This window comes from Furipterus horrens, unplaced genomic scaffold (genome assembly GCF_987537825.1).
Source record: "Furipterus horrens unplaced genomic scaffold, mFurHor1.1.pri manual_scaffold_2, whole genome shotgun sequence".
Taxonomy (NCBI): domain Eukaryota; kingdom Metazoa; phylum Chordata; class Mammalia; order Chiroptera; family Furipteridae; genus Furipterus; species Furipterus horrens.
The window spans coordinates 9,981,366-10,007,127 of NW_028327172.1; the positions used below are offsets into that span (position 1 = coordinate 9,981,366).

At 53.3% G+C, this 25,762-nt stretch overlaps 1 protein-coding gene across 3 annotated transcripts; it reads left to right on the forward strand.

The window, feature by feature from the left end:
* Positions 1-1,846: 1,846 nt before the first annotated feature.
* Positions 1,847-24,917, forward strand: SLC43A1 (solute carrier family 43 member 1). 3 transcript variants are annotated; one of them, XM_090261208.1, is made up of 15 exons: positions 1,847-2,129; positions 3,438-3,604; positions 10,828-11,005; positions 11,133-11,188; positions 11,316-11,392; positions 14,395-14,487; positions 16,143-16,276; positions 17,124-17,290; positions 18,377-18,523; positions 18,612-18,647; positions 18,857-18,995; positions 20,845-20,986; positions 21,258-21,331; positions 22,999-23,122; positions 24,231-24,917. In XM_090261208.1, exons 2-15 carry the CDS (start codon positions 3,451-3,453, stop codon positions 24,375-24,377), a joined length of 1,668 nt encoding a protein of 555 aa, XP_090117334.1. In that variant the 5' UTR covers positions 1,847-2,129; positions 3,438-3,450; the 3' UTR covers positions 24,378-24,917. The 3 variants fall into 3 exon arrangements, with proteins under 3 accessions (XP_090117334.1, XP_090117344.1, XP_090117327.1); XM_090261218.1 differs by lacking the exon at positions 1,847-2,129 and adding an exon at positions 2,665-2,781; XM_090261201.1 differs by lacking the exon at positions 1,847-2,129 and having other exon boundaries at positions 3,184-3,604.
* Positions 24,918-25,762: the final 845 nt, after the last annotated feature.

Consider the following 25,762-nt stretch of genomic DNA (forward strand, 5'->3'; position numbering starts at 1 on the left):
AAGTAAACTGATGATTCTAGATCAGAGTGAGGGCTTCAGTAGAGATTAGAATAGTGTTGGTGGGGGGGCGTATGTGGGCAGGGCCCCTGAGCCAAACTAAGAGATCAGACAAATTCCAGAAAGAGGTAAAACTTGAGCTGAGTTGTAAAGGATGAGTACCTTAGAAATGAAGAAGGGATTCTGTCATCCCCACAGAAAGAACAGGTGCAAAGGCAAGAAGGTGTGAAACCAGGTGGCTCCCCACTTCATTCCACAGGTGCGTGCCGAGTGCATCTTCGATGCAACGTGCTGTTCTAGGTGCTGGAGATACAGCAGTGAACATTACAGACCAGGCCCTCGTCCTCAGGGAGTTGAGAGCCCACAGAGGGAAAACATTGACATGGGGGTTGGGGAAGGTCAAGTGTTAGGCCCTAGGGGGTCCATGGACCCCTGGAGCCCATGGAAAGTGAAATTTGAACGGAAATGTGTGTGTGTATGAGCTTAGGTTCACACATGCATTGCATAGGGAGTGAACGTATAACATTTTATTTTCTGCTCAAAGGGATCCATGACCATCTTGGGTTAAAACCCTTATTCTAGGGCCCCTTGTGCTAAGCTAAGGAATTTGACCTTGATGTGGAAGTTCAGGGAGCCAGCAATGAATTTTAAGAATCAAAGCCATCAGAGCCTGACCCTGTACTCTTGCCAGAGAAAACTCCTTATGCCTTTTCCGCTGTGAGGCCTTGGTTGTTGCCGTCTGGAGAAGTGAGTGGAAAGGGCCACATGTAAAAGCCGGACAGGTGTGAGTCTGCATCCCGCCTCCACCCACCGCAACCCATCTGCCAGCCATCGGTCTTCTCCGTCTGTGAAAAGTTGTGAGGTTTAAATGACACCGTGATGTTTTGAGGATTTAACCATGATTTTTGCTTGGAAAGGGCCTAGTGTATAGTCGCCACTTGGCGAATCCTAGTCCCTCCGTTGGCTTGGCGACTCAGCTGTTCGAGATGCCCTCTTGTCTGAAGTCTTCTTGGAACTTCCTGGGCAGTTGCTCAGATACCCACAGCGCTCTGCGGCTATCACCAACGTCGCTTTCAACACGCTCTATTAAGTTCACCTCCCTATTGATTTGCCTTTGTCATCTCAGCAATTCACACCCCAGTCCAAGCAGTGACACCTTCCCTTTTACAGATGAGGAAACAGGCCCAGGAAGTTGAGAAATTTATTAGGAATCAATTAGTTAATAAGTGTCTAGAAACATCCCATCACCACACACCTTCTGAAAAATTATAATGGCAGCAGCAGAGACAATGAACATTTATTATGCTTACTAGGTACCAAACGCTGTGCTGAGCGTTTTGCCTGTACCATAACCCCCAATTCCATCTGCCGTTTCCCCGCAGGTAGGCAGGTACTACCATGTTGTCATTTGAATTTACAGAGGAGGAACCCAAGGCTCAGACAAGTAAAGCAAGTTACCCAAGGTAACCCAGGCCAGTCAGTTTCCAAACTCAGACCTCCATCTAACTCCAAAGAAACCTGTGTCATTCTGCCTCTTGAAAAACATTACTCCCAACTGCACAGTTAAAAACCCCACCCAAGCCTGTCCAGCGTCCCGGTCCGTCTGAGGCAGCCAAACCTCTGGTTGTTTTGATCAAGGATAGAGAGGGCGCTGCCTGATTAGTCCAGGGGGCTGAGGGAGAGGGAAGGGGGTGACGGTGTAAATTTTAGGTGCTAGGGTGAGTACCGGAGACGAGAGCGCGAGTCACGTGCGTGTGAAACTCGACCTGGGAGGAGGGGAAGGGAAAGGAGCCCCCGCCCCTACTGCAGGGTGCAGCCCCGGACGGGTATATAAATACAAGTATCAACTCCGTTGGTCCACTTCGTCCCCTGTCCCGCTTCGCGGACCGTGTCGCCAGAGGGCTCCCAGCTCTTTGACTTGTTCCAAGAGGGCAGCGGAGGCGAGCGCACCAAGCTGTTGGACTGATCCTCGGAGGCCGCGGGGACGCAGCGCGCTGAGAAGTGTCAGCGCTCGTGCTGGGCAGGGCTGGTCCGGCCGGACAGGGGACACCGAAAGGGTGTACGCGCCGCTAAGGCGCTGCGCTCCCACAGGCGTCCGAGGATTTAGGAGGGGCGTTTGCCCCCCACCTGAGGTGAGCAGCTGGTAAGGGTCCGGGGTCCCCGGCTGTGCGTCCGCCGAGAGCCACAGGGGCCCGTTGCCACTAACAGTCCCAGGCTCTCCAAGAAAAACCCGTTACCTGCGTCCTTGGGTCTAGCGGCACCTGGTCCTGTCTCTTCAAGCGCGTCCCGCCTTCCCCTTTACTCTGCTCCCTCTTACTCTGCTCTTCCTCTGGGCCCCTTCTGGCTGCACTTCCTCCGTTCTGAGCGACTCTCTTGGGGATTGAACGGACCTGCCGGAGCGCACGCATCCAAAGTCCCTTATCTCGGATGAGGGTACTGAGGTCCCCAGAGGAGCGACTCGTGCTTTCCTCCCCCACCCTTTGCCCTTCCCCGTCCCGCTTCTCTCTGCTTTCCCTGGTCTTACCCTGCTGGCCGTTCCCCGCCCCCGCGGCCGCCCGAGTCCCATCTCCTTCCGCGGTGGCAGCGGCGGCCACGGCGGGGGGAGCTCGGGCTCTTTCCCTTCCTCTGGTAAACACACCCGCCCGCCCGCCAGCCCATCAGCCGCCGCTGCCCTTATAAAGTCAGCGGGCGCCGGACTTCCTGCCGGAGCCGGAGCCCCCTCCCCGGGCAGGAGCAGGAGGGCGGTTTCCGAGGCGCGAAGCGTGGGGCTCCGTGCCCTAAGGAGTGAGTGGGGGGCACCCCAGGGCGCCAGGGGCGCAAATGGGCCCGCCCTGTGTCTTGGTCCACGTGGCAGCTGTTGGCTTGGACTGAGAGTCTGTGGGGACTCTGATCGCCTGGTGCGGGGTAGGGGAGGGCTAGCCGTCGCTCAGCCCCAGAGGAGAGGGACCGTCTTATAGGGGCAACAGGAAGAGGGGTCTTAAGTCAGCTTCAGACTTCCCCTTCCTCCTCCCGCTTCTGGGGGTCCTTCCTAGCGCGGGAGGCCAGATCCCGGCCACTGGTGGCTTCAGAGTGCGCTCTGCCTCTTTCTGACCTTTGGGGACTTGGGAAAATGAGGGTTTGGCCCCTGGAAGCGGGGCTCCAAGAGTCCTGTCCTGAGCGGAAGAGTCTGGCAACGCGCCAGGAAGTTGTTGAGCGCCTACCCGACCTTTCTTGTTTCTGATAGCGGCCTGGCGGGAGCTCAGCGCCACGCGCGCCCCTGGCACTGCCAGCGCGCCCCCAGCCAGCTCGGCTGCCCCCCTCTGAGAACCACAGGGCTCTATGTGGCCTCCATGAAGGCCCCCTCTTGGGCTGGCTCGAGGGGTCTCAGGAGCCACGACAATGGAGGGCCCTTGCCGGGGGCCGCTGGGGGGTCCTTCGCTCAGCGCTGTGTTCCTGTGCAGGCTCGCGACCAGCATGGCCCCCACGCTGCAGCAGGCGTACAGGCGGCGCTGGTGGATGGCCGGCACGGCCGTGGTGGAGAATCTCTTCTTCTCTGCTGTGCTCCTGGGCTGGGCCTCCCTGCTGATCATGCTCCAGAACGAGGGATTCTATTCCAGCCTGTGCCCAGGTATGCCCAAGAAGGGGCCAGGCGGGCTGGGAGAGGGGCAGCAGAGGGGGGGGGTGGACACTGGGTCGGGACAGGTGGCTGAGTGGACAGAAGCAGCGCTGCTTAAACCGGAGCACTGGACAGCAAGTTGGACAAGCCACTCCCTGACCTCTTCAGACTTCACCTGGAGAATGAGTGGCACTCTGCCCACTCTGCCTGGCTTATCTAATCCAGTTTTCACTGAATGCTGGTATCTTGGTGCAGATCCAGATCCTGGACTGACGGGCAGAGTCCTCAGCCTTTAGCAGCCTCAGGTCTAGAACAAGATGGAGACTTCTTGAATGGGAAGTGCTATAGCTAACTGGTGCCCTGGACTTCTGAGTAGGGCTATTTATTGTAAGGCTCAAAAGGCACTGGAGAGCCGACAAAGTGGGTTCATCTTAAAAGGGCCTGTACTCCTTTTTCAGGACCTTTGAGCCCACAGGTCTTCAAATCACCCCTGTGTATAAAGTTAATAGTAGCCTTATTTCCTGTAGGCAAGAGGTTGTGGATGGTTCCTATTTTTCATTTCCATAACTTTGACTTTGTGTGACCCCCTACCCCCACCCGCCAGTGAGAGAGTAGCAATTCTAACATTCCATTTCTGAGAAAATAGCTGGAAGGGCATCTTCCTTTTCTGAGAAGGAGAGCTGTGCCGGACAAGCTCAACCTAAAGGCCTGGATGGACGTGGAGTTTGGCCCTTCCCCTCATTCTCTTCCTCCAGCCTCCATATTGTGAAACGGCCTCTTGGAGGAAGACCAGCTTGAGTTTGAATTCCAGCTTTTACCACTTTTACCATCTGGGTGACATTAGAGAGTTCCTTAAAACATTGAGTTTCAATTGCCTGGTCTGTAAAATGGGAAGAATAATATTTATCCCATGCGAGTGCCGTGAGAGTCAACAGTGCCTGATAAATATTAGTGTCTTCTTGGCTTTATTCGGCGCCTCAACTTGATTCCTTCTGGGTACCAGCCTTGGTCTTCAGAGAAAGCTGAGTCCTTGGGGGTGGCTCTGGGGAGGTCTTGATCTCTGCTCTGGGCAGCACCGGCCCTGCCACGGGCTGCTCCACCCCACCATGGTTATCTGTAAGGAAGCAACAGGTGGCATCAAGGGGTGGCCCCAGTTACAGGGTGTTGGTTGGGACTGGAGGAGGTGGAGATCTGGGGTGGCAGCTGGGTTGGGGAAGCAAGCGGGGCCAGGGGAGAGCACACTTGGTATGAAGTGATAGGCATTACAGGGTGGCTGAGAGAACCAGGCGGAGGGCTAGAAGGGCTTTGGGGAGTCCCATTTGCAAATGGAGGTGGGGATCCCAGGTCCCCTCAGAGCCGTTTACCATGGAGACTAGAGAGGACTTGTCCTGGTAGTCTTGATGCCTGCCACTGCTAATCCGGTAGCTTCTTCCTGCCTTCTCCACCTTTTTTCCTAAAATAAATAAACTTTACTGAATATTACATTATATCACACATTTTGATGAGGGTTGACAGGTTTGTACACCTCAGAAACCATCACCATAATCAATATTTAAAATAGAGTAATTTCATCATCCCCCGAACTCCTGCCTCTCTTTTGCTGCCCATCCTTCCACCTGAGTTTTTAAAAAGTATGGATAAGAGCTTTAGGAAGATATAAGTCACATACCTTACAATTCACCCATTTAAAGTATACAAATTAATAATAGTTATGGGGCAATAAAGTACAGCACAGGGAATATAGTCAATCATATTGTAATAAGTACATATGGTGCCATAGGGGTACTATACTGATCAGGTGATCACTTCATAAGGTATATAAAATGTCTAATCACTACGTCGTACACCTGAAACTAGTATGATATTGTATATCAACTATGATGGAAAAATGGAAAAATAGAAATTTTAAAAACCTATTAAAAAAATACATTGTCTTTGAAGAATTACAGTTGAATAAATGTACTTAATGCCTGCAAAGGAAAAAAAAAAAGACAACCAAAAATAAAGTATACAATTTGATGGTTTGTAGTCTATTCAGAGTTGTGCAACCATCATCACAATCAATTTTAGAATATTTTCTTTACCCCAAAAGGTAACCCTGTACCCATTAGCAGCACCCACCCTCCTCACGCCCCCTACTCCCAAGCACTAGAAAATTGCTCATCTACTTTCTGTCATAGGTCTTGCCTATGACAAAAATAGATTCGCCTGTTCTGAACATTTCCTAAAAATGGCGTCTGACAATATGTGGTCTTCAGAGACAGGTTTTTTTCACTTGGCATGATGTTTTCAAGGTTTATCTATATTGTAGCTCATGTCAGGCCTTGGTTTCTTCCCATTGTGACTGATACTCTGTTGTATGGATCTACCACGCTTTCCTTACCCATTCATCGGTTGAGGGTCCATGTGGGTTGTTTCCACCTTTTGGCTTATAAGAATAATGCTCCAATCTGTGTACAAGTTTTTGTGTGGACATATGCTTTTCTTCCCCTGAGGTGTATACCTAGGAGTGGAACTGCTGGGCCGTAGGGTAACTCTATGTTTAACCTTTTGAGGAATTGCTAGACTATTTTCCAAAGTGGCTGCAGGAGCTTACATGTATGAGGGTTTCAGTTTCTTCAGATCCTTGCCAACACTTGTTATCCCTCATCATGTTTGTTATAGTCATTCTAGTGACGTGAAGTGTTACCTTTTGTGGTTTTGACTTGCATTTCCCTGATAGCTAATGGTGTTGGGGACCTTTTCATGTGCATCTTGGTCGTTGGCAATACCTTCTTTGGAGAAACATCTATTCAGATCCTTTGCCCGTTTTTAATTGCATTGTTTGTCTTCTTATTATTAAGTTGTAAGAGTTCTTCATGTTCCAGATTCAAGTTCCTTATGAGATAATCGTTTACAAAATTTTTCTCCCACGGTGTGTTATCTTTGCGTATTTTTATGGTGTCCTTTGGAGCACAACAATTTTCAATATTGATGAAGTCCAGTTTATGGATTTTTTTTCTTTTGCCATTTGTGCTTTGCTGTCACACTGAAGAAACCATTGCCTGATCTGAGGTCACAAAGATTTATGCCTGTTTCCTTCAAAGAGTTTTGTGTTTTAGCACTTACATTTAGATCTTTGGTCCCACTGGAGTTAATTTTTGTACGTGGCGTGAGGTATCCACCTGGTGTTTTGAGTTGCCCAGAGTGAGTGTGACTCTGAGCCTGGTTATTTGAGATCATTAGACATGACCAAAGTGAACCCTCCTCCTAGTCTCGGAACTCATTTATCCACTCTTGGAAGGCAGGGCACATGTCTCTCCACCCTCCCCTCTCTTTCATTCAGGAGGCTCCAGCCTCAATCCTTGAGGCATCAGACTGATTGGGGGTGCTCTCCCGCATTCTGCCTTCATCATGCTGCCTTCTAAAAATGCCTATTTTCTGCTTCTTGAAGCCACATTCACGGTGGTCTCAGCCTCTCTCTCTCTCCAGGGTCCTGAGAACACAGAATCAGGCCAGGAATCTGTGTCCCCATAGTGTGTGGAAACAGGCAGCAGCTTCACTTTCAAGTCTGCTTTGGGCCGGTTCACTGATGTGAGCCAGATACTTAGCTTTCTTAATACCTCAGTTACTCCATCTGTAAGAAGCTACCAATACTCCTTACTTCAGGGCTGTTGTGAAAATGAAATAAGAACAGGATTGCAAAATTCAGACAACTGGTGGGGGTTGTTATTATGTTCCAGACCCAGCTTTGCCAGCAATGCTGTGTGACCTTAGGCATGTCACCTACCCTCTCTGGATCTCCACTTCTAAGTCTGTACAATGATGTGAGCACCAGACGATGTCATTTAACAAATGTGGAGCTCATTATTGTATTCATCAGTGTTGGCTTTGGGGGTTCCCTGGCTGTAGCCTCTGTCTTCTCAGTGCTTTCTGCTGTCCCTCTGTTGAGCTATACCGTGGGGTGGGTGGTTGTTCCACCTGTAGGGGCGTCACAGCTAAAGAAGATTTTCTTACTCAGAATTTAGGCAGGAGCAGTTCAGTTACACTCTATAAATATCCCGCATAAGTGCCCAGATAAGAAAACAACAGGTAAAGTTCATCAAGCAATTACTGTTTGCTAGTGAGATCATTAGTCCTCACAACAAATCTGTGATGTAGGTGTATGGTGTGATGTATGGTGTGAACCCCACTTATAGAAGAGAAAACTGAAGCTCAGAGATGCTGAGTAACTTGCCTGAGGTCACACAGCTAATAAATAAGAAGCAGAGTGAGGATTCAACCCTAGATCTGACTCTGGAAACTTTATCCTGGGCCTTGTAGAAATAGTTTAGACATTACTTACACACATGCATGCACACACATGTGTTGTACTAATGTAGCTTTCTAATACATTCACACACACGTTTCTAATATACATACATTTATATACATATATGTTCCTAGACATACATATGAATATACACATATACATGTGTATGTGTTTTTGAGACTTATTTAAATAGTTAATAACTTGAAACATAAAACCCATTCCATGTGCCCCTGAAACCCACCTTGAGCACCCCACCTGCTATGCATACCGCACTGTTCTCTCCGGCTTCTAAGCCCAACTCCATCACCAATGTAACAAGTTTGTTTTTCCTGCCCCACTCCCCGTTCCTCACTTGACTTGTCTATTAAAGTGGGACAGCTGGGTTGGACTTCAAAGGCCTCTCCTGTTGTCTGGCCATGGATAGAGGTCTACGAGGCCTTTGCATTTGGCCTGCTTCCCTCTTGCTTCAGAAGTCTGGCTTTCTCCAACCACACAGAGTGATCAGGTCTCAGGGACTAGCTCCTATTAGTCAAACTCAGAAGAGGCTGATTGATAAATCAGAGAAACCAGGGCACTAATTGACCTGGAGCTATTAGCAACCCATGGGGCTGGAATTCTGCACCGGTGGAAGGACACACTTACTTGGCAGTAGGCGCTTGGGCTGGGGAAGCGAGCTAAGTAAACTGCCCTCTGGGACAGAGAGGCCCTGTGATGCAACGGAAACGCGTTGGCTCTGGCTCCGGGGGTTGTCTTGACTTTGAATCTGATCCTGCCTGTAAGAAGCTGTGAGGCTGTGAGCTGCTGTGCTCCTCCGACCCTCATCATCTAAAATGGGGAACACATATCCACTTTTTAAATGGTTGTCGTGAGGGTTAAATGTAATACTATATGAAAAAGCCTGGCACTGAGTTGGTGTTAATTAATTTAGAGCTAGTGGGACTGTGAGAGAAAATGTCTTTTGATTGTCAAGACTGAGGAGCAGGGACAGTGTCTAATTCAGGGGCTGCACACGCAAATGCCCACAGAGGCCAGCCAGTTAATGAAGGGCAAACCAGGGCAGGTGTACGATGGCTAATGTCTGGGAGCTAAAAGTGAGGTGAGGACTTGGGTGACCTAGAGAGGGCAAGGACTTGGGGCTGAGTGGAGAGGGGTGGCCTCCACTCGGCCCCAGCGATGGCCAGGACTTCTGACTTCTTACAGAGAAGCCAGGATTCTGGATTTTTTATGTGATAACTCCTGATTTTAAACTGGCACTCAAAATTCCCAAGCCAGGCGAAACTTGTGTGTGGGCCATTGCTGGTCCCGTTTGCAGCCTCCAGCCTAAGTTACTGTTGCATTTCTTCCTGCTTTCTCCCCTGTCCCAACAGAGTGCCTGTCATACAGATGTCCAATTAGTGAGTGCGGATTGAATAAATGGTTGCCAACAAACCCGGTGGAGGAATGAACAGTGATCATAAAGATCACTAAACTAGGGGGTCAGCTTGAACCCCAAAGGCTGTGTGGTCTAAACCCCTAACCACTTCTCCCAGGGGCCTGAGCATCCTCCCCAGATTCCTCAGCAGGAGGTATCTACTGATGGGAAACTGCCATGGTCCAAGGTGCTTCCTCGGCTTGTTGGCCAGTACTCATAATCTGAAAATTCTTGATGTTCTTTTTGTTAACACACAGATCACTTCACCCTTTGCCACCTGCAAGCCCTTCAAATATCTGAAGTCAGGGGTCATTGTCACCATTGAGTGCAGTACTTGCCCCCACCCCGCACCCCCCCCCTCCAAATTCAGGCAATAGCACATCCTCCTATCACAGCACCTGTCACTCTTTAAATCAGCATCTGCTTGTTTATCTAAGCCCCACGGGAGCTGAGAGCTTCCTGTCTTATTCAGTGTGGGAACCTCAGCACCTAGATAAGAGGCTGAGCACATCCTCTCATTTCCCTTTCATCAGCTATTTCAGGTGCATCTTCTCTGGGTCAGGCTCTGTAAGTAGGTCTCTGTTCACCTTCTCCAACTGAATTTTCTAAGGAGCCTCTGGGCTAGGCATTCTCTGCTCCCTTTTACAGGCCAGGGGCCTGAGGCTCAAAGAGAGGAAGTTATTTGTCTAAGGTTGCACAGCTAGCAAGGACAGCGGTGGGAATTCAGACCCTGGTCTGTCTGCCCTCCAGGTGCACCCTGAGTTTGCCCTTGGCAATGATGTGTAAGTAACAAACAGGGAGGGGAGCTGCCACCTCATGGCTCGCTGAGCTTTGAGTGTAGTGAAATCACCCTCCTTCCCCCACCACAAGCCTTTTTCTCAGTAACTTGTCACAGCTCCAAGCTGGTAGTTTACCTGGAGGATAAGTCCTTCAGGGGAACTTCTAAAAGGTATTGAGACGGCAGTGCCATGGTCCTAATTCTGTGCCTCAGTTTTATCATCTGGAGAATGGAGATACTTTACAGCTGACTCGTGGGACTACATTGAGTCAATTCAGTGGCTGTTGAGAACAATGCCTAGAATATAGTAAAGTGTTCTATAAATATTAGCTATTATTTTTATCGGAATGTCATTTATGGGGGAAGCTTCCTCTAAGTTTCAAGTGAATTCTTGTTACAGCAGCTAAGCATCACTCACTGACTTTGTCCCTGGATTTGAGGGGGCTTCCTGTTGGGGGACTACACACCCTCAGCTTGGACATTGAGTGGCTCTTACAACTTGGTAAATGATTGGATATCTATGGTCATGTTTGAGCGAGTTGAGGCCACTGATTAGGTATGACTAGTTGCTGCCATTTATGGGATCCCTTCCCCAGCAGTGTGGCTGTGACTAGGTCACTCCCAAGGTTACCTGGCTGGCAGTAAGTCAGAGGCATGGGATTTGAGCACAGGATCCCCGAGCCCCGGCCGCTCTCTCCTATGCCCAGCTGCCCCTGCTGTGCTGTGCTCAGCCCTCCCTTCCCCCTCCCCCTCAGCTGAGAACACCACTAACACCACTCAGGATGCACAGCTCCAGTGGCCCAGATGTGACCATCAGGAAGAGATGCTCAACCTGGGCTTCACCATCGGCTCCTTCGTGCTCAGCGCCACCACCCTGCCACTGGGGATCCTCATGGACCGCTTTGGCCCCCGGCCCACACGGCTGGTTGGCAGGTGAGGTGGCCGGGCCAGGCCTTGGGGAGCTGGAGGGCAGGGGCTGGTGCTGCAGCGGGAGGGGAGGCTCAGAGTATTCATAGTCACCCCGCGCCCCTCCATCCTACCACCCCATCAATTTCCACAGTGCCAGCTTTGCTGCATCCTGCACCCTCATGGCCCTGGCCTCTCGGGACACCAAAGGTGAGAGACCCGGCCTCTCGTGCCCCCACGAGAAAAGAATGGGATGAAGGTGGATGTTTATCCCAGCTTCTGTCCTTGACCTCCCGTAACCCCCAAATGCCCTCATTCAACTCTTTCCCCTTCCCAGTTTTGTCTCCATTGATATTCCTGGCGCTGTCCCTGAATGGCTTTGGTGGCATCTGCCTAACGTTCTCTTCACTCACGGTGAGTATGACAGGCTCTGGCTTGGCAGCAGGGCACCCAACAGTGGGGGGGGGGGGAGTGAGTGGGGGTGAGAGCGGATAGTGGCCAGTGGACACAGATCGAGTGTGTGTGTGTGTGTGTGTGTGTGTGTGTGTGTGTGCGCGCACCTGCAGCCCATACCGTCCAATGAGCTCTGTTCTGGGCACCGAGGCTGAGCACGAACGGAACTGAACTTCCTTGGCTTCCTGGAACTTGCACTGGGGGGTTGAGGGAACAGGCAACCCCCAAACAAGTAAACTAATACATTAGGTCTGTAGTCATAAGTGCTGGAAAGAAAATAAAACTGCGTAATGCGATAGTGACGGGGAGGGGACACCTTGGGACAGTGTGTTTGCCTCATTGTGTACTTGCGCTGCTGTGCACGGGAAAGGCCGTGAGAGGGCACAGGTACCGGTGCGTGTGGTGGTTGAACTGATTGAAATTGCCAACACTCGACCGTATTTGACTTACAAAAACAGCTTTATCACATGGCTTGGCCTCTCAGGCATGTGTTACTTTAAGTGCATATGTTTATGTATGTGGGTGAGTGAGCATAAGGGTTCAAGGCTTATGCGTGTGTGGTGGGGGGAGCGGTTTCTGGCTGGAACTGGCTGTTTATCTCGGACGAGGGCTGCCTGACCACCAAACTGGGTGTTTTTGGCTGAATTTCCCCTCAGCCCGGGATATTTCACAATTCTCTAAGGAAGCAAATCCCTTCCGCCCTGCCGCGCTCCACACTCTTTCTCCACGCTGTGCACGTTGGCTCAGGGCCCTAAGTCCCTCCTCCCCTGCCCTACGCAGTGCAGCGTGGCGGGGGTCCTAACCTTGAACCCTGTCCTTGCGCGGCGGGGGTCCTAACCTTGAACCCTGTCCTTGTGTGGCAGGGGTCCTAACCTTGAACCCTGACCTTGTGTGGCGGGGGTCCTAACCTTGAACCCTGTCCTTGCGCTGCAGGGGTCCTAACCTTGAGCCCTGTCCTTGAGTGGCGGGGGTCCTAACCTTGAACCCTGACCTTGCGTGGCGGGGGTCCTAACCTTGAACCCTGTCCTTGCGCGGCAGGGGTCCTAACCTTAAACGCTGTCCTTGCGTGGCGGGGTCCTAACCTTGAACCCTGTCCTTGCGCGGCGGGGGTCCTAACCTTGAACCTTGTCCTTGCGCGGCGGGGGTCCTAACCTTGAACCTTGTCCTTGCGTGGCAGGGGTCCTAACCTTGAACCCTGTCCTTGCGCGGCGGGGGTCCTAACCTTGGACCCCGTCCTGGCCAGCCTAGGGGGCAGGTTTGCAGGGGCTCTGCCTGAGGACCGTGCAGCGCTCCTCCCCCGGCCCGGCAGCCAGAAATCTCCAGCCAATGGCAGGCCCGACCCCCGCCCGGCCCGCCCCGCCCCCGGGCCGCCGCTGGAGCTCGGGTCGGCCAGGACGGATCCCAGCCAGGCAGCCAGGACATCCAGTGCCGCCCAGCCTATCGGCCCGGCCCGGGGTTAGCGGGGCTGGCCTTGAGCCGTGCTGGGTGGAGACTGCGCCCTGGGACCCTTGGGCTTGGGGGCGGGCTGGCGGGGCGGCGGGGCGGCGCCAAGGGCCTGGCCGGTCTCGGCCCTGGCACTTTCCCTGGTGGCCTTGGCAGCGTGCCTTGCAGATACAGGTAGGTGCCAGGGAGTGGGAGTCAGCCTGGCCCCACACCCTTTTCATAGCTGCTTGGAGGTTGGTGGGGGATTCCATTCTCTGTGTTTCTCCACCTTCCTTTCTGGAGCTATCTGAGGTTCCCTTCTGGGCTTTGGTTTTTCCCTCTGTTGAGAGGGGTTAAGCCTCTAAGGCCCTTCCCAGCGATGGGATCTATTGACCTGGGGAGGCTAGTGGGGCCAGAGTGGGGTGTGACTTTGCTTTCCCCTACCCTGAGGGCCTGGCTCAGGCCGGTGAACAGAACATGGAATCAGTTAATTCTCTACTGGTAGGAGTTCTGTGCACGTCAGACACCTGGCCTTTCTTTGTCCCACCATCACCCCCCCTAGCCTGTCCCATGACTTGTCCTGGCTCAGCGGAAACTGTGGACTGGGGCCTTTGGGGCCACCGGGAAGGTTCAGGGACACCATCTCATTACAGAGCTGGCCATGGTCACAGCCTTGGGGTCTGGAATGAATGGAACTAGAATGGCCAGACAGGAGAAAGTCATTAACTTGCTCTGTGAACTGGAATACATTTCTTTCCCTCTCTGGGCCTCAATTTTCTTATCTGTTAAGTGAGTTGCACTATATCACTGTCTCTTTCTTTCTTTAAAAAAAAAAAAAAAAAAATCAATTTAGCCCTGGCTGGTGTGGCTCAGTGGATTGAGTGCCAGCCTGCAAACCCAAAGGTCACCGGTTCGATTCCTGGTCAGGGTACATGCCTGGGTTTCTGGCTAGGTTCCCCAGTTGGGGGTGTGTGAGAGGCAACCGATTGATGTATCTCTTGCATATTGCTCTTTCTCTCCCTTTCTCTCTCCATCTCTTCCTCTCTTTCTAAAATTAAATAAATAAAATCTTTAAAAGATTAATTTATTTTCTAATTACATTTGACATAACATATTGCATTAGTTTCAGGTGTATAACAGTGAGTTGACATTTATATAACTTATGAAGTAAATGAGCATTTCTTAAACATTCATTTCATGGGTTATTAAGAGGCATCACAGGGTAAAGGGGCTCCATAAGCAACTAACTGGGGAAACCCTGGGGTTAAACAAAATTGACAAAATTTCTCTTTGAGGGTGCTTTTGGGAGGCTTTTAGATGCTCAAGTGCCTGGGGAGCCTTTAGGAGGGGGTTAGAGCAGTTTCCGACATCGATTTGCCTTAGAACTTTCCTGTGGTGTCTCATGGGGCTCGTGTTCTTGGAACTCACTCTGCGGATGCCGGGCTGGATGCTTCCAAGTTTCTCAGGCGGGGCTGGGAAAGGGGAGGCGAGCACAGACGTCCGGGTCTCCCCTGCTCACAGGCACTGTCCTTCTCCCCCAGCTGCCCAACATGTTTGGGAACCTGCGCTCCACTGTCATGGCCCTCATGATCGGCTCCTACGCCTCTTCTGCCATCACGTTCCCAGGAATCAAGGTTTGAGACTGTCTTGGGGGGACGGTGAGGTCACTGTGTTTTCTTTTTGCCTTTACACAAGAATTGGGTGGGGCAGGGTGTGTAGTGGCTAGTGTCTGGTGACCCAGTTCCTGCCAGTCTGAGGTCAGTTCCCGCCACCTCTGGGAAAAGCACGGAGGCATCGTGGGAAGAGGCCAGGCAGTGTTGCCCACCAGGGGGTCTGATCTCTCTCCTTTCCTTTACTCTTGTCCCAGTCCAGGCCTCCATCTTCTCTCCTGGGCCAGTATAGGCTTTCTCAGCTGGTCTGCTTGCCTGTGGTGGTTTACCCCTCCCATCTGTCATTCACGTGACCTACAGAATGATCTTAGAGGGAGAGCTCACTCCCACTCCCGCTTGGCTTTGCCTGCAGAATCATGTCCACCCTGTTCATATGCGTTCAAAGCTCTTGGTTCTCTGGCCTCACCCAATCTTCCCAGCCACATCTCCTTCCCCTGCCCTGGAGAGGCTGGGTGACTTGGGTTCAAGGTCAGAAAGCTACTCTATGCCAGGCCAGATCCTAAAGAGGTCAGTGAGGTGGACCTAAAGTCAGAAGGCCCGACTTCTGGTTCTGGGCAAGCTTGGGGACTTGTTTCTTCCTCTGATATCCAATGGTAACAAAGTGCCCTTTCACCTGGGCCACAGTATGCCCCTCAGATTCCACCTGGGACAGTTAATTTGTTAGTTTGGAAGGCGCTTGCCCAGCGTCCCCAAGGAGTTTGAAAGCGGGCATTGGTGGGGTGGCTGCCAGTCAGTCGGGCAGCAGCACACGTGGAAGGCAGCGGTTCTCCCTTCTCTTGAACTAAGGCGGTGGGGTTTGAGGAGTCAGATCTTATCCACACTTATTTGGGACGTGGCCCTTTGAAGATCTGTCCTGCCCTCAGGGAAGAAAGAGCTCCAACGTCCAAGGACCCCCGGCAGGAGCAGTTTTCCTGGATAGCACTGGAGCTCTGAGCAGGAGCCTGAGGGTGGGGAGCGCAGGTGATTGTCATTCAAGGCAGAGGGTGGCCAGCAGGACAAGAGGAGTGACAGCATCTCCCATACTTGGCTTCCCCAGTAGAGGGGCTGACACATTGGTATAGAATCCCAGTCGATTCAAAGCCTACCCGTCCTGGGTTAGGACACTGTGGGCAGAGCCCTTGCTCGCCCCCCTCCCCATTCAGTGTCAGCACCTGGGAGCACCTGGGAAAGGCGAGATAAGGCTTGTCAGCTTGGGTTTGTCTTTCCCCTGGGGAACAGGCCAGGAAGGGGCAGGATAAACATGGTTAGGCTTGGTAAACCTCGAGCCTTCATTCTCCATTTTTGTACGTACAAAGAAGTGACATTTTTGTGTAAGACAAACATGTTTGCGGTCATTGGCAAAATTTGTGTGTCTTTTTAAGATAATACTGAGATGTCAAAGACATTTTGAGCTGTGGCCAGCAATTTCAGCACCTCACTCTACTTCACCCCACCCTAGGGTGAAGCAGTGAGAAAGGAAAGGGGTAGCTTCTAGGTCTGACTCTCAACTTCTAGCCTTGGTTTCCTCATCTTCAAATTGGGCACAGGGAATGGGGTAGAAGGGACCCTCTCTGAGGCCCAGAAGAGGGGGTGGCCGGGGCTGGGCGGCCTCCCCATGGGTCTGTCCCCTCCTCCCACAGCTGATCTATGATGCCGGCGTGTCCTTCATGGTCATCATGTTCACGTGGTCGGGCCTGGCCTGCCTCATCTTTCTGAACTGTGCCCTCAACTGGCCCAGCGAACCCTTTCCTGCTCCTGAGGATGGCAGCTACACGTGAGTGGCTCTGTGGGAGTTGCTGGGGTGGGGAGGGAACGTCCCTCCTGCAGAGGGGGAGGCCAGGGGTGTGGTGGTGCAATGGATAGAATGAGATTTGGAGGCAGAGAGACCTGGGTTTGCAAATCACCTGAGCTCTCTGAGCTCTGTGTCCTCATCCTCACCGTGGGCCTCATTCTACACACCCACGAGTGTCTGGAATAGACCTGGCACATAACAGGCGGTCGAAACATGGTGACTGTTATTATTATCCGTTCTGGGTTTGGAGGACAGGATCAGAGGAGGGGGGACCCCAGCAATAGTCATGAGGACCCAGGAGGGGATAGAAATGAATCAGATATACCACCCTTTGTGGGGAAGCCTGAACGCCAGCTTTTCCCAACTCGCTGTCAGTTCACCAGGGAATGGGCGTGTGTGTGGTGCTGCACAACCAAGCACACAGGGTGCCCATCAAATAGCTGGCATATATTGAGTGTCTCCTATATGCCAAGCACTGTGCTTAGCTCTCATACCACCCTTAACTCCATTAATAATAAAGTGACTTTCCAAAGGTCATACATTTGAAAGGGGGGTGAACCAGGCTTTCTGACTCCAGTTTGAGTTCTTCATGCAGTCTCCATGGCAACAGCACCAGTAGAAAACAACCCATCTGTCCTTCCTTTACTGGACGCTAAGCTGGTCCCTGGGTCAAGTTCTGAGGGACTCGGATGGGAGCCCTGCACTAGGGAGCTCATCAAGGGGCATGTTAGTGCTGGGCAAGATGACTGGGACGGCCCCCTGGAGGCATGCTGTTGAGGGTGGGGTCTGCGGGGCTGGTTCCTATTTGCTCCGGCCTGGCTGCCGGCAGGAAGAAGATCAAGCTTACCAGGCTGGCCCTGGACCACAAGTTGACAGGTGACCGCTTCTACACCCATGTGACCAATGTGGGCCAGCGGCTGAGCCAGAGATCCCCCAGCATGGAGGGGGATGACATCTCCCAGGACGTTCATGGCGTCTCAGAAAACCCTCGTGAGAGTGAGTGTCTGGCGAAGGTGCCAGCCTTGGGGACTGGGGAGGGTGGGTCCCCATGTTTAGTGAGCATTCATGCCCAAGGGCTCATCTCTCCCCTCTTCAGTTCTCACAAACACCCCATGATGTAGGTGGGCAATCCCCATTTACAGAATAGTGGGGGATGGAAATCAGAGCTCAGAGAACTCTGGGAAGTTCAGATTTGGGAGTACTCTGCTAGATTCCTGTGGGGGTGGAGGAGAATGGGGCAGGGTGTCCAGGCCTGTGGGGCAACTGGTTTTATCAGGGCTTCCTGCAACCTCTGAGCCTCTTGCATCAGGTGAGCTGGGCCCTCCAACACCTGGCTGGCCGCCGCCCCCTGCTGGCCTCAGGTGGAGCTGCAACCCACCTTCTGCCTGGGCCGCTTCCCAGGGTGTCCGCTCTAAGATTAGTGGCAGCAGATAGGAGTTGGGGGTTTGAATCCCACGCCTGACTTGGGTTAGATCATGTAACCCTGCTCTCGCTTTCCCCATCTCTCAAACTCGCACTGATAACACCCATCTCACAGGGAAGTTGAAGTTAGTCATGAGGACTGAGTGGAGCCATGAATGCAGAAGCCTTTGGTAAAATGCAGAACGCTGTGCGGTTACTAGGGTGTTGTGCCCATTGCTGGCTCTTCCATGGCAGAGTCATGGGCGTGAGCTGACTCTGGCTGACCCGCAGCCCCCAGGCCTGTGAGCTCGGGCAGCTCATTGGATGCCCTGAGCTGCCGTCTCCCCATCTGTAATACGTGGCAAAGATAGGAGTGTGTACAACTGGGTTAAATGTGATATGTGCTGAGTGTGCAGCACATGGTAAGGTTTAATAAATAGTAGCTAGAGTTACTATTTATGCTTTTATAGCCAGAGGTCACTTGAAAATGTTCTGTTGAAAGAGTTACAGAGCTGGGCAAGGACTTGTAGGTCAGTGAGTCCAGACCCTTGTTTTTTGAAGAGACAAGTTTCTATCCAAAGCCACGTAGTGTCAGGGCCTTCACTGGAACGGCGTGGGCTGGGACACTGAGAGGGAGGCGGAATATCTGGGGCTCAGGGATGCCCCCTGCTGTCTCCCCAGAGTCTGTCCCCTTCCGCAAGAGCCTCTGCTCCCCCATTTTCCTGTGGAGCCTGGTCACCATGGGCATAACCCAGCTGCGGGTCATCTTCTACATGGCCGCTATGAACAAGATGGTGGAGTTCCTTGTGACCGGTGGCCAGGAGCATGGTGAGGTGCTGCCGAGCCCACTGGGGAGCACAGGAGGGCCACCCTGGTTGAGCTCCTCTCACCCTGGCTTCTCCCCCACCCCCAACAGAGACGGCCGACCTGAAACAAAGGGCAGCAGAGACAGGTAGGGGACCGAAAGCCGGGACCCTGGCTTGCACCCACCCCTCCACAGCCCACGCGGCAGGGAACCTGGATCTACCCTGTCACCCTGGGCACTGGGAGATCTAAGGATGTGGGGTCAGAGGAAGGCTATACTGGCCTTCCCTCTTCTCCGCTGGGCTGCTGACGTCCCTCATGCCGGCCCCTGACCCCGCTTCCTTCCCGCCCTGCCAGTTGGGGTCTACTCCTCCATCTTTGGGGCCATGCAGCTGCTGTGTCTTCTCACCTGCCCTCTCATCGGCTACATCATGGACTGGCGGATCAAGGATTGCGTGGATGCCCCCGCCGAGGGCGTTCCCCTCACAGATGCCAGGTGAACCTTGCAGGGATGGTTACAGCAAGGAGCCAGACGATGCTTTTCATGTTCTATGTGCTTTCACAGCCAGCATCTTATTTCATTCTCCCAAGAGCCCTGAGAGCACAGAGGTACCCCGCCCCCCATTTTACGGGTGAGGAAACTGAGGCTAAGCAGGGACACGGCCTGCTTGATAAGTATAGCTGACATCGAGTGCCGACTGTGCACTAGGCATTGTCTTATTTAGTCCTGCAACAGCTCTCTGAGGTAGGTACGGTATCCTCATTTCACAGACGAGGAGACTGAGACACAGAAAGGTTAAGTGGCGTACCCAGCGTCACACAGCTTTTAGTAGCAGGCTCCAGAACCTATGTTATAAAGAGCGGGTGTATTAGTTACCTATTGTTGTATAACAAGTTACCCCCAAACGTGGCATCTTTAAACAACAGACATTTATCTTATATAGTTTCTGAGAGTCAGGAATCTAGGAATGACTTAGCTGAGTGGCTCCTGGAGTCTCTCTGAGTCTGTTCGGGCAGCTATAATGAAACTTCACAGACAAGGCAGCTTATGAAAAACAAATTTGTTCCTCACAGCTCCGGAGGCCGGAAGCCTGAGCTCAGGGTGCCGGCGTGGTTGAGTGAGGCCCTTCTTCTGTGTCCTCACGTGGTAGAAGGACCCAGGCAGCTGGGAGGGGTCTCTTTTCTAAGGGCACTGATCCTGTGGTGAGGTCTCGGCCCACGTGACCTCATCACCTCCCTAAAGCCCCGACTCCTCATATCATCACATGGGGGACTATGACTTCAATGTGTGGAATTTTAGGGGAACACAAGCACTCGGACTCACAAGGCTGCAGGCGAGCTGTCGGCCAGGCCCGCAGTTATCTTAAGTATTGACTGGGTTTGGAGTATCTGTTCTTACACTTACCATGTGCTGTTGGCAGGAGGTTCGGTCCTCCCGACCCGGGCTTCTCCACAGGGCTGCTCACGGCAGGGCCACTGGCTTCCCCAGAGCAAGGTCCACATGGGGCGGGGTGGGGAGAGAGCAAGACAGAAGCTACAGTGTCGCAATGTGATCTGAGAAGTGACCCACCATCATTCCTGTCATGTTCTATTGGTCATACACAGCACAGTGTGCAAGGGCTCCATGGGGGTTATAGGGGCTATCTTGTTGGCTGGAGACCACCGTCGGGTCTTGAACTGAGGTCTTCTGGCTGCTGAGCTCTTTGCATTAAGCCAAGAGTCCCTGTTTGTCCTGCGAGGCTGGGAGAGGGAGGTGAGGAGGGAAGGTATCTAAGGAACAATCCGGTGGCTTCCCTCCCTGCCAGCAGTGCCCCGGCCCTGGCCCCAGCCTTCCTCCTCAGGGTCCATTCACAAGGGCCCTCTGTCTAGGACCGATGCCAGCCTGCCCTTATTCCAGCCTCTTGACCTCTCCCGTGGGCCAGCCGTGGGGCCCTGGCCCTGCCACAGAGAGGGCCTTGCTGGGCAGTCACGTTTGTCCAGACTGGTGGGCAGAGACACCTTCCCCATGAGATGTGATGTGAGAGCTCCCCATTCTCCACTCCCCTTCCCACCCTTGAGTCTCAGACTTCAGTGGGCATATGAAATACTTAGAATCTCTGTGCAAATGCAGATTCCTGGGTCTCACTCCTGAGAGTCTGGGGTCTGGACCGGAGGCTCTGGAATCTGCATTTTAGGAACTCCCCCAGGAATGCTGGCGTAGGTGGTGGTGGGGAGCCACACTTTGAGAAACGCAGGACTGGAGCAGCAGAAGCACAGCAGACAGGGGAGGGGCCAGGCTGAGCACCAGGGAGCTTCAGGGGAGGTAGAGGCAGCCACAGCAGCCAGTGATGCTCTGTCCTCATCAGGGATGGGGTTGACACCAAGTCTGCCAGACCGCGCTACCGCAAGATCCAGAAGCTCACCAACGCCATCAATGCGTTCACCCTGACCAACTTTCTGCTTGTGGCTTTTGGCGTCACCTGCCTCATCAACAACTTACACCTCCAGGTACCTACCTCCGCTCTCCTCACTCTCCCTGCCTCCCAGGGCTCCTCCAAAGGGACCATCTGGACAGTTCCCCTGGCACCTGCCTTCCAGGAAACGCGGTTCTTGTCCTCTGGGTCTATTTTCTAGGTTTTCCCGGGCGTGTCTGTAGCAGGTTGGGTGGTGAAGGTCAGCATGTGTAGGTGGGCTCGGTGGAGCTCCCCCTTCCCATACACCAGCCTCCACCCAGCCTCCATCCCGCTCTTAACCTCTTCCCTCTCCCTTTTCGTTTCAGTTTGTGACCTTTGTCCTGCACACCGTGGTTCGAGGTTTCTACCACTCGGCCTGTGGCGGCCTCTACGCTGCAGTGTGAGTCAGCCAGGGCTGAACTGCCTTCCTGAGCTTTCCCCACAGAACCAGAGGATCCCAGAGGAGAGGCAAAAGGGCCCCTGATACCCCTGAGGGCACTCCTCCCAGCCCTGTAGGCACACCCTCCCCAGTCAGCCTGGAATGCAGCCGTCTCTGAGGACGGGGTGGATGGGGAGGACTGGTGGGCATCTTGGAGCTTGTCTGGTCCGCCGCCCCCTCTGCGCTCCGGTGATGACGGGGAGCTCACTTCCTCAGAGGAAGCCCACCCCACTGCAGGACAAGTCCACTGTCAGAAAGTGTTCCCTTACAGGAAGCTGACATACTTGGTCTGATGACACTTGGGTCCTATGTCTGCTCTCTGGAATGGTTTCGCAAGTGGCCCCTCTCCCCATGTCAAGCCTGTAGAAATTTCCAGACTACAGCCTTATTTGCCTTATGATTCTCCTGCTTCCTGTTGAATGGCCCCCGGTTCCCCTTCTTTGTCTTCTGATTCCCACTGCCGGGCACTGCCGGGGGATCCTCCTGTGCGTATGTGATGCAGTAACACAGGGTATTACAATAGGGGTGGCAGGCACATTGCGGGGCACGTGACCAGCACTCCGTAATGGAAGCTTACCACAGCCATCCCAGCTCCCTTTCCTTCATTGGCTCAAACCACAACGGTGGGGCCGCTCTGGATTCGCTCTCTGCATCTCACACCTGCATCCAATCCAGCCACCATCCTGCCCTCCACATCCAGTCCTTCTTATCGTCCCCGCCCCCAACCACTGCCACTTTGTCCTGGCCGCCCTCAGGCTATTTTTAACACAAGAGCTGGAGACACCTGTTGGGACATAAGTCTCTTCATGGCAGTCCATGGCTTCCCATCTTGTCTCAGCTAAAGAGCCAAAGGCTTTCTTATGGCCTAAAAGGCCCCACAAGATCTGGCCTCGGGACCTCTCTGCCCTCTTCCTCCCCCTCCCCCACTCACTCTCCCCCTCTGCCCCTACGGCCTCATAAACCCTGGGGCCTCATAAACGCCAGGCATGTTCCCTCTAACCAGAACATTCTTCCTTCAAGGCTCACAGCTGTCTCACCTTCTCCAGGTCTTGCCCTCGCTGTGTCCTCTCCTCAGGCACGCCTCTCCTGGCCATCCTATCTACAACTGCCACCCCCTCGACACCCTCCCCTGCTTCTCTGCCTACCTTCTCTCTGTGGCTCTTATCACAGGCTAACACACCACGCCTTTATCTCACTTACTGGGTGACCCCTACCCGCCGCCACGAGGGCAGGAACCTTTGTTGGTTTGGTTCATGGCTGACTCTCCACGAGCCTGGACTAGCCGCTGGCCCGTAGTAGGAGCTGAGCAAATAGCTGCTAAAAGAATAATGAACAGCCCAGTGAGGTTCGGGCCAGCCCTGTTTTCAGTGGAGGAAGTGAGCCTCCGAGAGGTTGAGTTACTTGCTGTTCTCACATGGACAGGAAGTGTCCGAAGCCAGCTTGGTGGCCCTGAAGTCAGGGCCTACACCCTGCAGGTCAGGAACCAAAGAGCACATGCGAGGGGCCTGAACTCGGACACTCTACCCTGCCCAGCTCACAGAGAGCGGTGTCCGGGAAAGGGGACAGGCGGGGGGCCGGGCAGGAGAAGGCCACACGCCCTTCAGGCTTGGCTTTCCTCTCCTTGACAGGTTCCCGTCCAACCACTTTGGGACGCTGACAGGCCTGCAGTCCCTCATCAGTGCTGTGTTTGCCCTGCTCCAGCAGCCGCTCTTCATGGCCATGGTGGGGCCCTTGAAAGGAGACCCCTTCTGGGTGAGAACTGGGTGACATGGGGGAGGCAGGAGCCCACTTCCTGGGTGCAGCCCAGGAGTTGGAGGCGGGGGGGCTTGTATGGGACAGAGCCCCTCCCTCCTCTCATCTCAGCCAGGAGGGGCCTCAGGAATCTCTAATCCGGGGGTTCCTAAACTGGCTGCCCACGGGAACCCCTCGCAGAGTGTTAAGAACACACATTCACGTCCCCCAGCCTACGGAACCAGCGGCTCTTGGCCTGGGCCCAGGAGTCTGTTTTTAATAAGCTCCCTGGTGATGTGTGAAATGGCCCAGTCCTAATCTGATCCAGTTCCACCCAATGCAGGGACCCCCTCCAGCACCCCTGACAGCAGAGTCCCTGCAGACCGCCCAGGGATGGGTGCCACCCCTGCACGAGGCACATCGGGACTGTTGGAGAGGCTTTTCCTTACCCTGAGCTGACATCTGCCTCCTGAAAGCTGGTCTCTGTGCCCCACGTGCCGCTCCCTCCCATAAACCCTTCTCCCGCAGGAACGATGGATGAGGCTACCGTTTACGGAGCGCGCTCTAGGTGCTAAGCACACTGTCTGCTCTCTTTATTGCTTAATCTCTGCCGCAGTGGCGCTGAGAAGGAGGCACTTAGAGTGGAGACGACTTTGCCCAGAGTCACAGGGCTACGCCCAGAATAATGCAGAGTGGGATGGGGACTGAGTCCAAGCCCACCTGAGGCCGCCATGCTGGGCCTCCCGAGCCTTCCGTCGTTCAGGCTGTCTGGGAGCCTCTCAGCACCCCAAAGGGTCTCACTGTCATGTGCTCAGAGGTTTGGGAGCAGCCTGGTGGCCAGGTGCTGTCCTTCCTCATACCCACATGGAGGGGGCCAGATCGTGTGGGCACTGGGGTTAGCCAGGGTTCAAACCAGGCTCTGCCACTTTACAAGGCCGCTCAACATTAAATGAGATACTATTGGAACAGTGACCGAACACAGTCAGTTCTCGCTCTATCTGTCATTCTGGCCCAGGACCTGGAGCGAAATGGCTGCCTTTGCCTCCCTTTCAGAGGCTGTGGTGGGTCCCTGAGGAAGATGAGGGAGAACGGAAACCTGCTTGACCCTGTCTTTCTCTCTGCCCTCAAGGTGAATCTGGGCCTCTTGGTCTTCTCACTCCTGGGATTCCTGCTACCTTCCTACCTCTTCTACTACTGTGGCCGGCTCCGGAGGGAGTACAGCACTGACTGGGAGGCCCCACTGAAGGCGCTGGGCAGCTCCGAGGTGACTGCATAGGCCTCTGAGGCCACGGGACCTGCAGGACAGGCCGCCAAGGCCTTAGCAACCAAAGGGAACGCCTCATACTGCTTTTCTACCTGTAACATGCACAGAGCCAGGGGCTGTGGATTTATAAATACCAAGAGAAGTTCTATTTTTGTAGGGAACTTGCTAAAAGAAAAAAAATCTCTAAAAAAATCCCCCAAAGCAATGCACCCTTGACTGAAGACAGCCCCTGTGCTAGAAGGATGGGGCCTCTTCCTCCTCAACTGGAGGAGACCAAGGGTGTGTGGCTGCCCTTTCTCTGGGCCTTTATCCTCCTGGTGCCTCTTGGGGCTTGAGAGATCAGCAAGAAAGCCCCAGCTGTGCAGGGCTCAGAGTGTGTATGCATGTGTGTATGAACCAGCCTTCCCCTAGAGGAAAGGGGCCTGAGGTGCTGGCTATGTTCTGGATGGGGTGTGTCAAGGGGGGTAAGCCCCTTCCGGGGGTTGGAGGGCGGGTTCCCTCCCTGGTGCTGCTTCTCGCAGATCTCAGAGGAAATAAAAAAGGGAAGCGAGAGACTGGCTGGTGTGCACCTGTTCCTCCCAACCCATCTTTCTCATCTAGGTTCAGCTGAGCATTAAGCAGGATGCTGAAAGTGCTGGCCTGAGCACTACTGGCTGGCTGGCTCACTTCCCGATTCTCAGCCTTGCCCTGTCCTCAGAGTCTGGATCCAGACCCTGCCCTCTGCTCCTGCCCCCACTTCCCAGCATTTGGGGTATTTCCAGGAGGGAGGCTGGTCTTCTTCCACATTGGGAGTCAGGGCAAGATGCTTTAGAGAGAATGGATGACTCTCAAACTGTCCCACCAAGCTATCCCTGGGGCCCTGTTGAAAGTAAGTTTTTAATAGTCTCCTAAAACATCGTGTAAATTTTGAGTTTCACGTTTATCTCAAGACGTCATGCAGACTTTGAGCTTCATTTTACATTACATTTATGCTTACTTTTAGCATTAAAGTGAGGCTTTAAAATTACCTGCACCAAGGGAAGATACCATCTTTGAGGACAAGCGATATTCCAGACGCTAAGCCTTATGTTTCCCACTCCTACACCTGTTTGGGTCCCTGGGACATAAGTCTTAGAGGCTAGAGTAAGTCACAGAATGGAGGAGCAGGACCGGAAGGGACACTAACATTTGTTGAGGGTATGCCTGTCTGCACAAGTGTCTCATGTCATCCTAACTACAGTCCAAGAGGTCCTTAATGTCATGCTGAAAGTTTAGGGCACAAGGCCAAAGGACATGGCTAGTAGGTGGTGGAGCTGAGCTTGGAATTCTGGCTCTGAGCTGGGACGGCTGAGTCCCCACCGCAGGCCTGCCAGGGCAGTCAGGGGCCAAAGGGAGGTCTCAAGCTTCTCAGCCGCCTC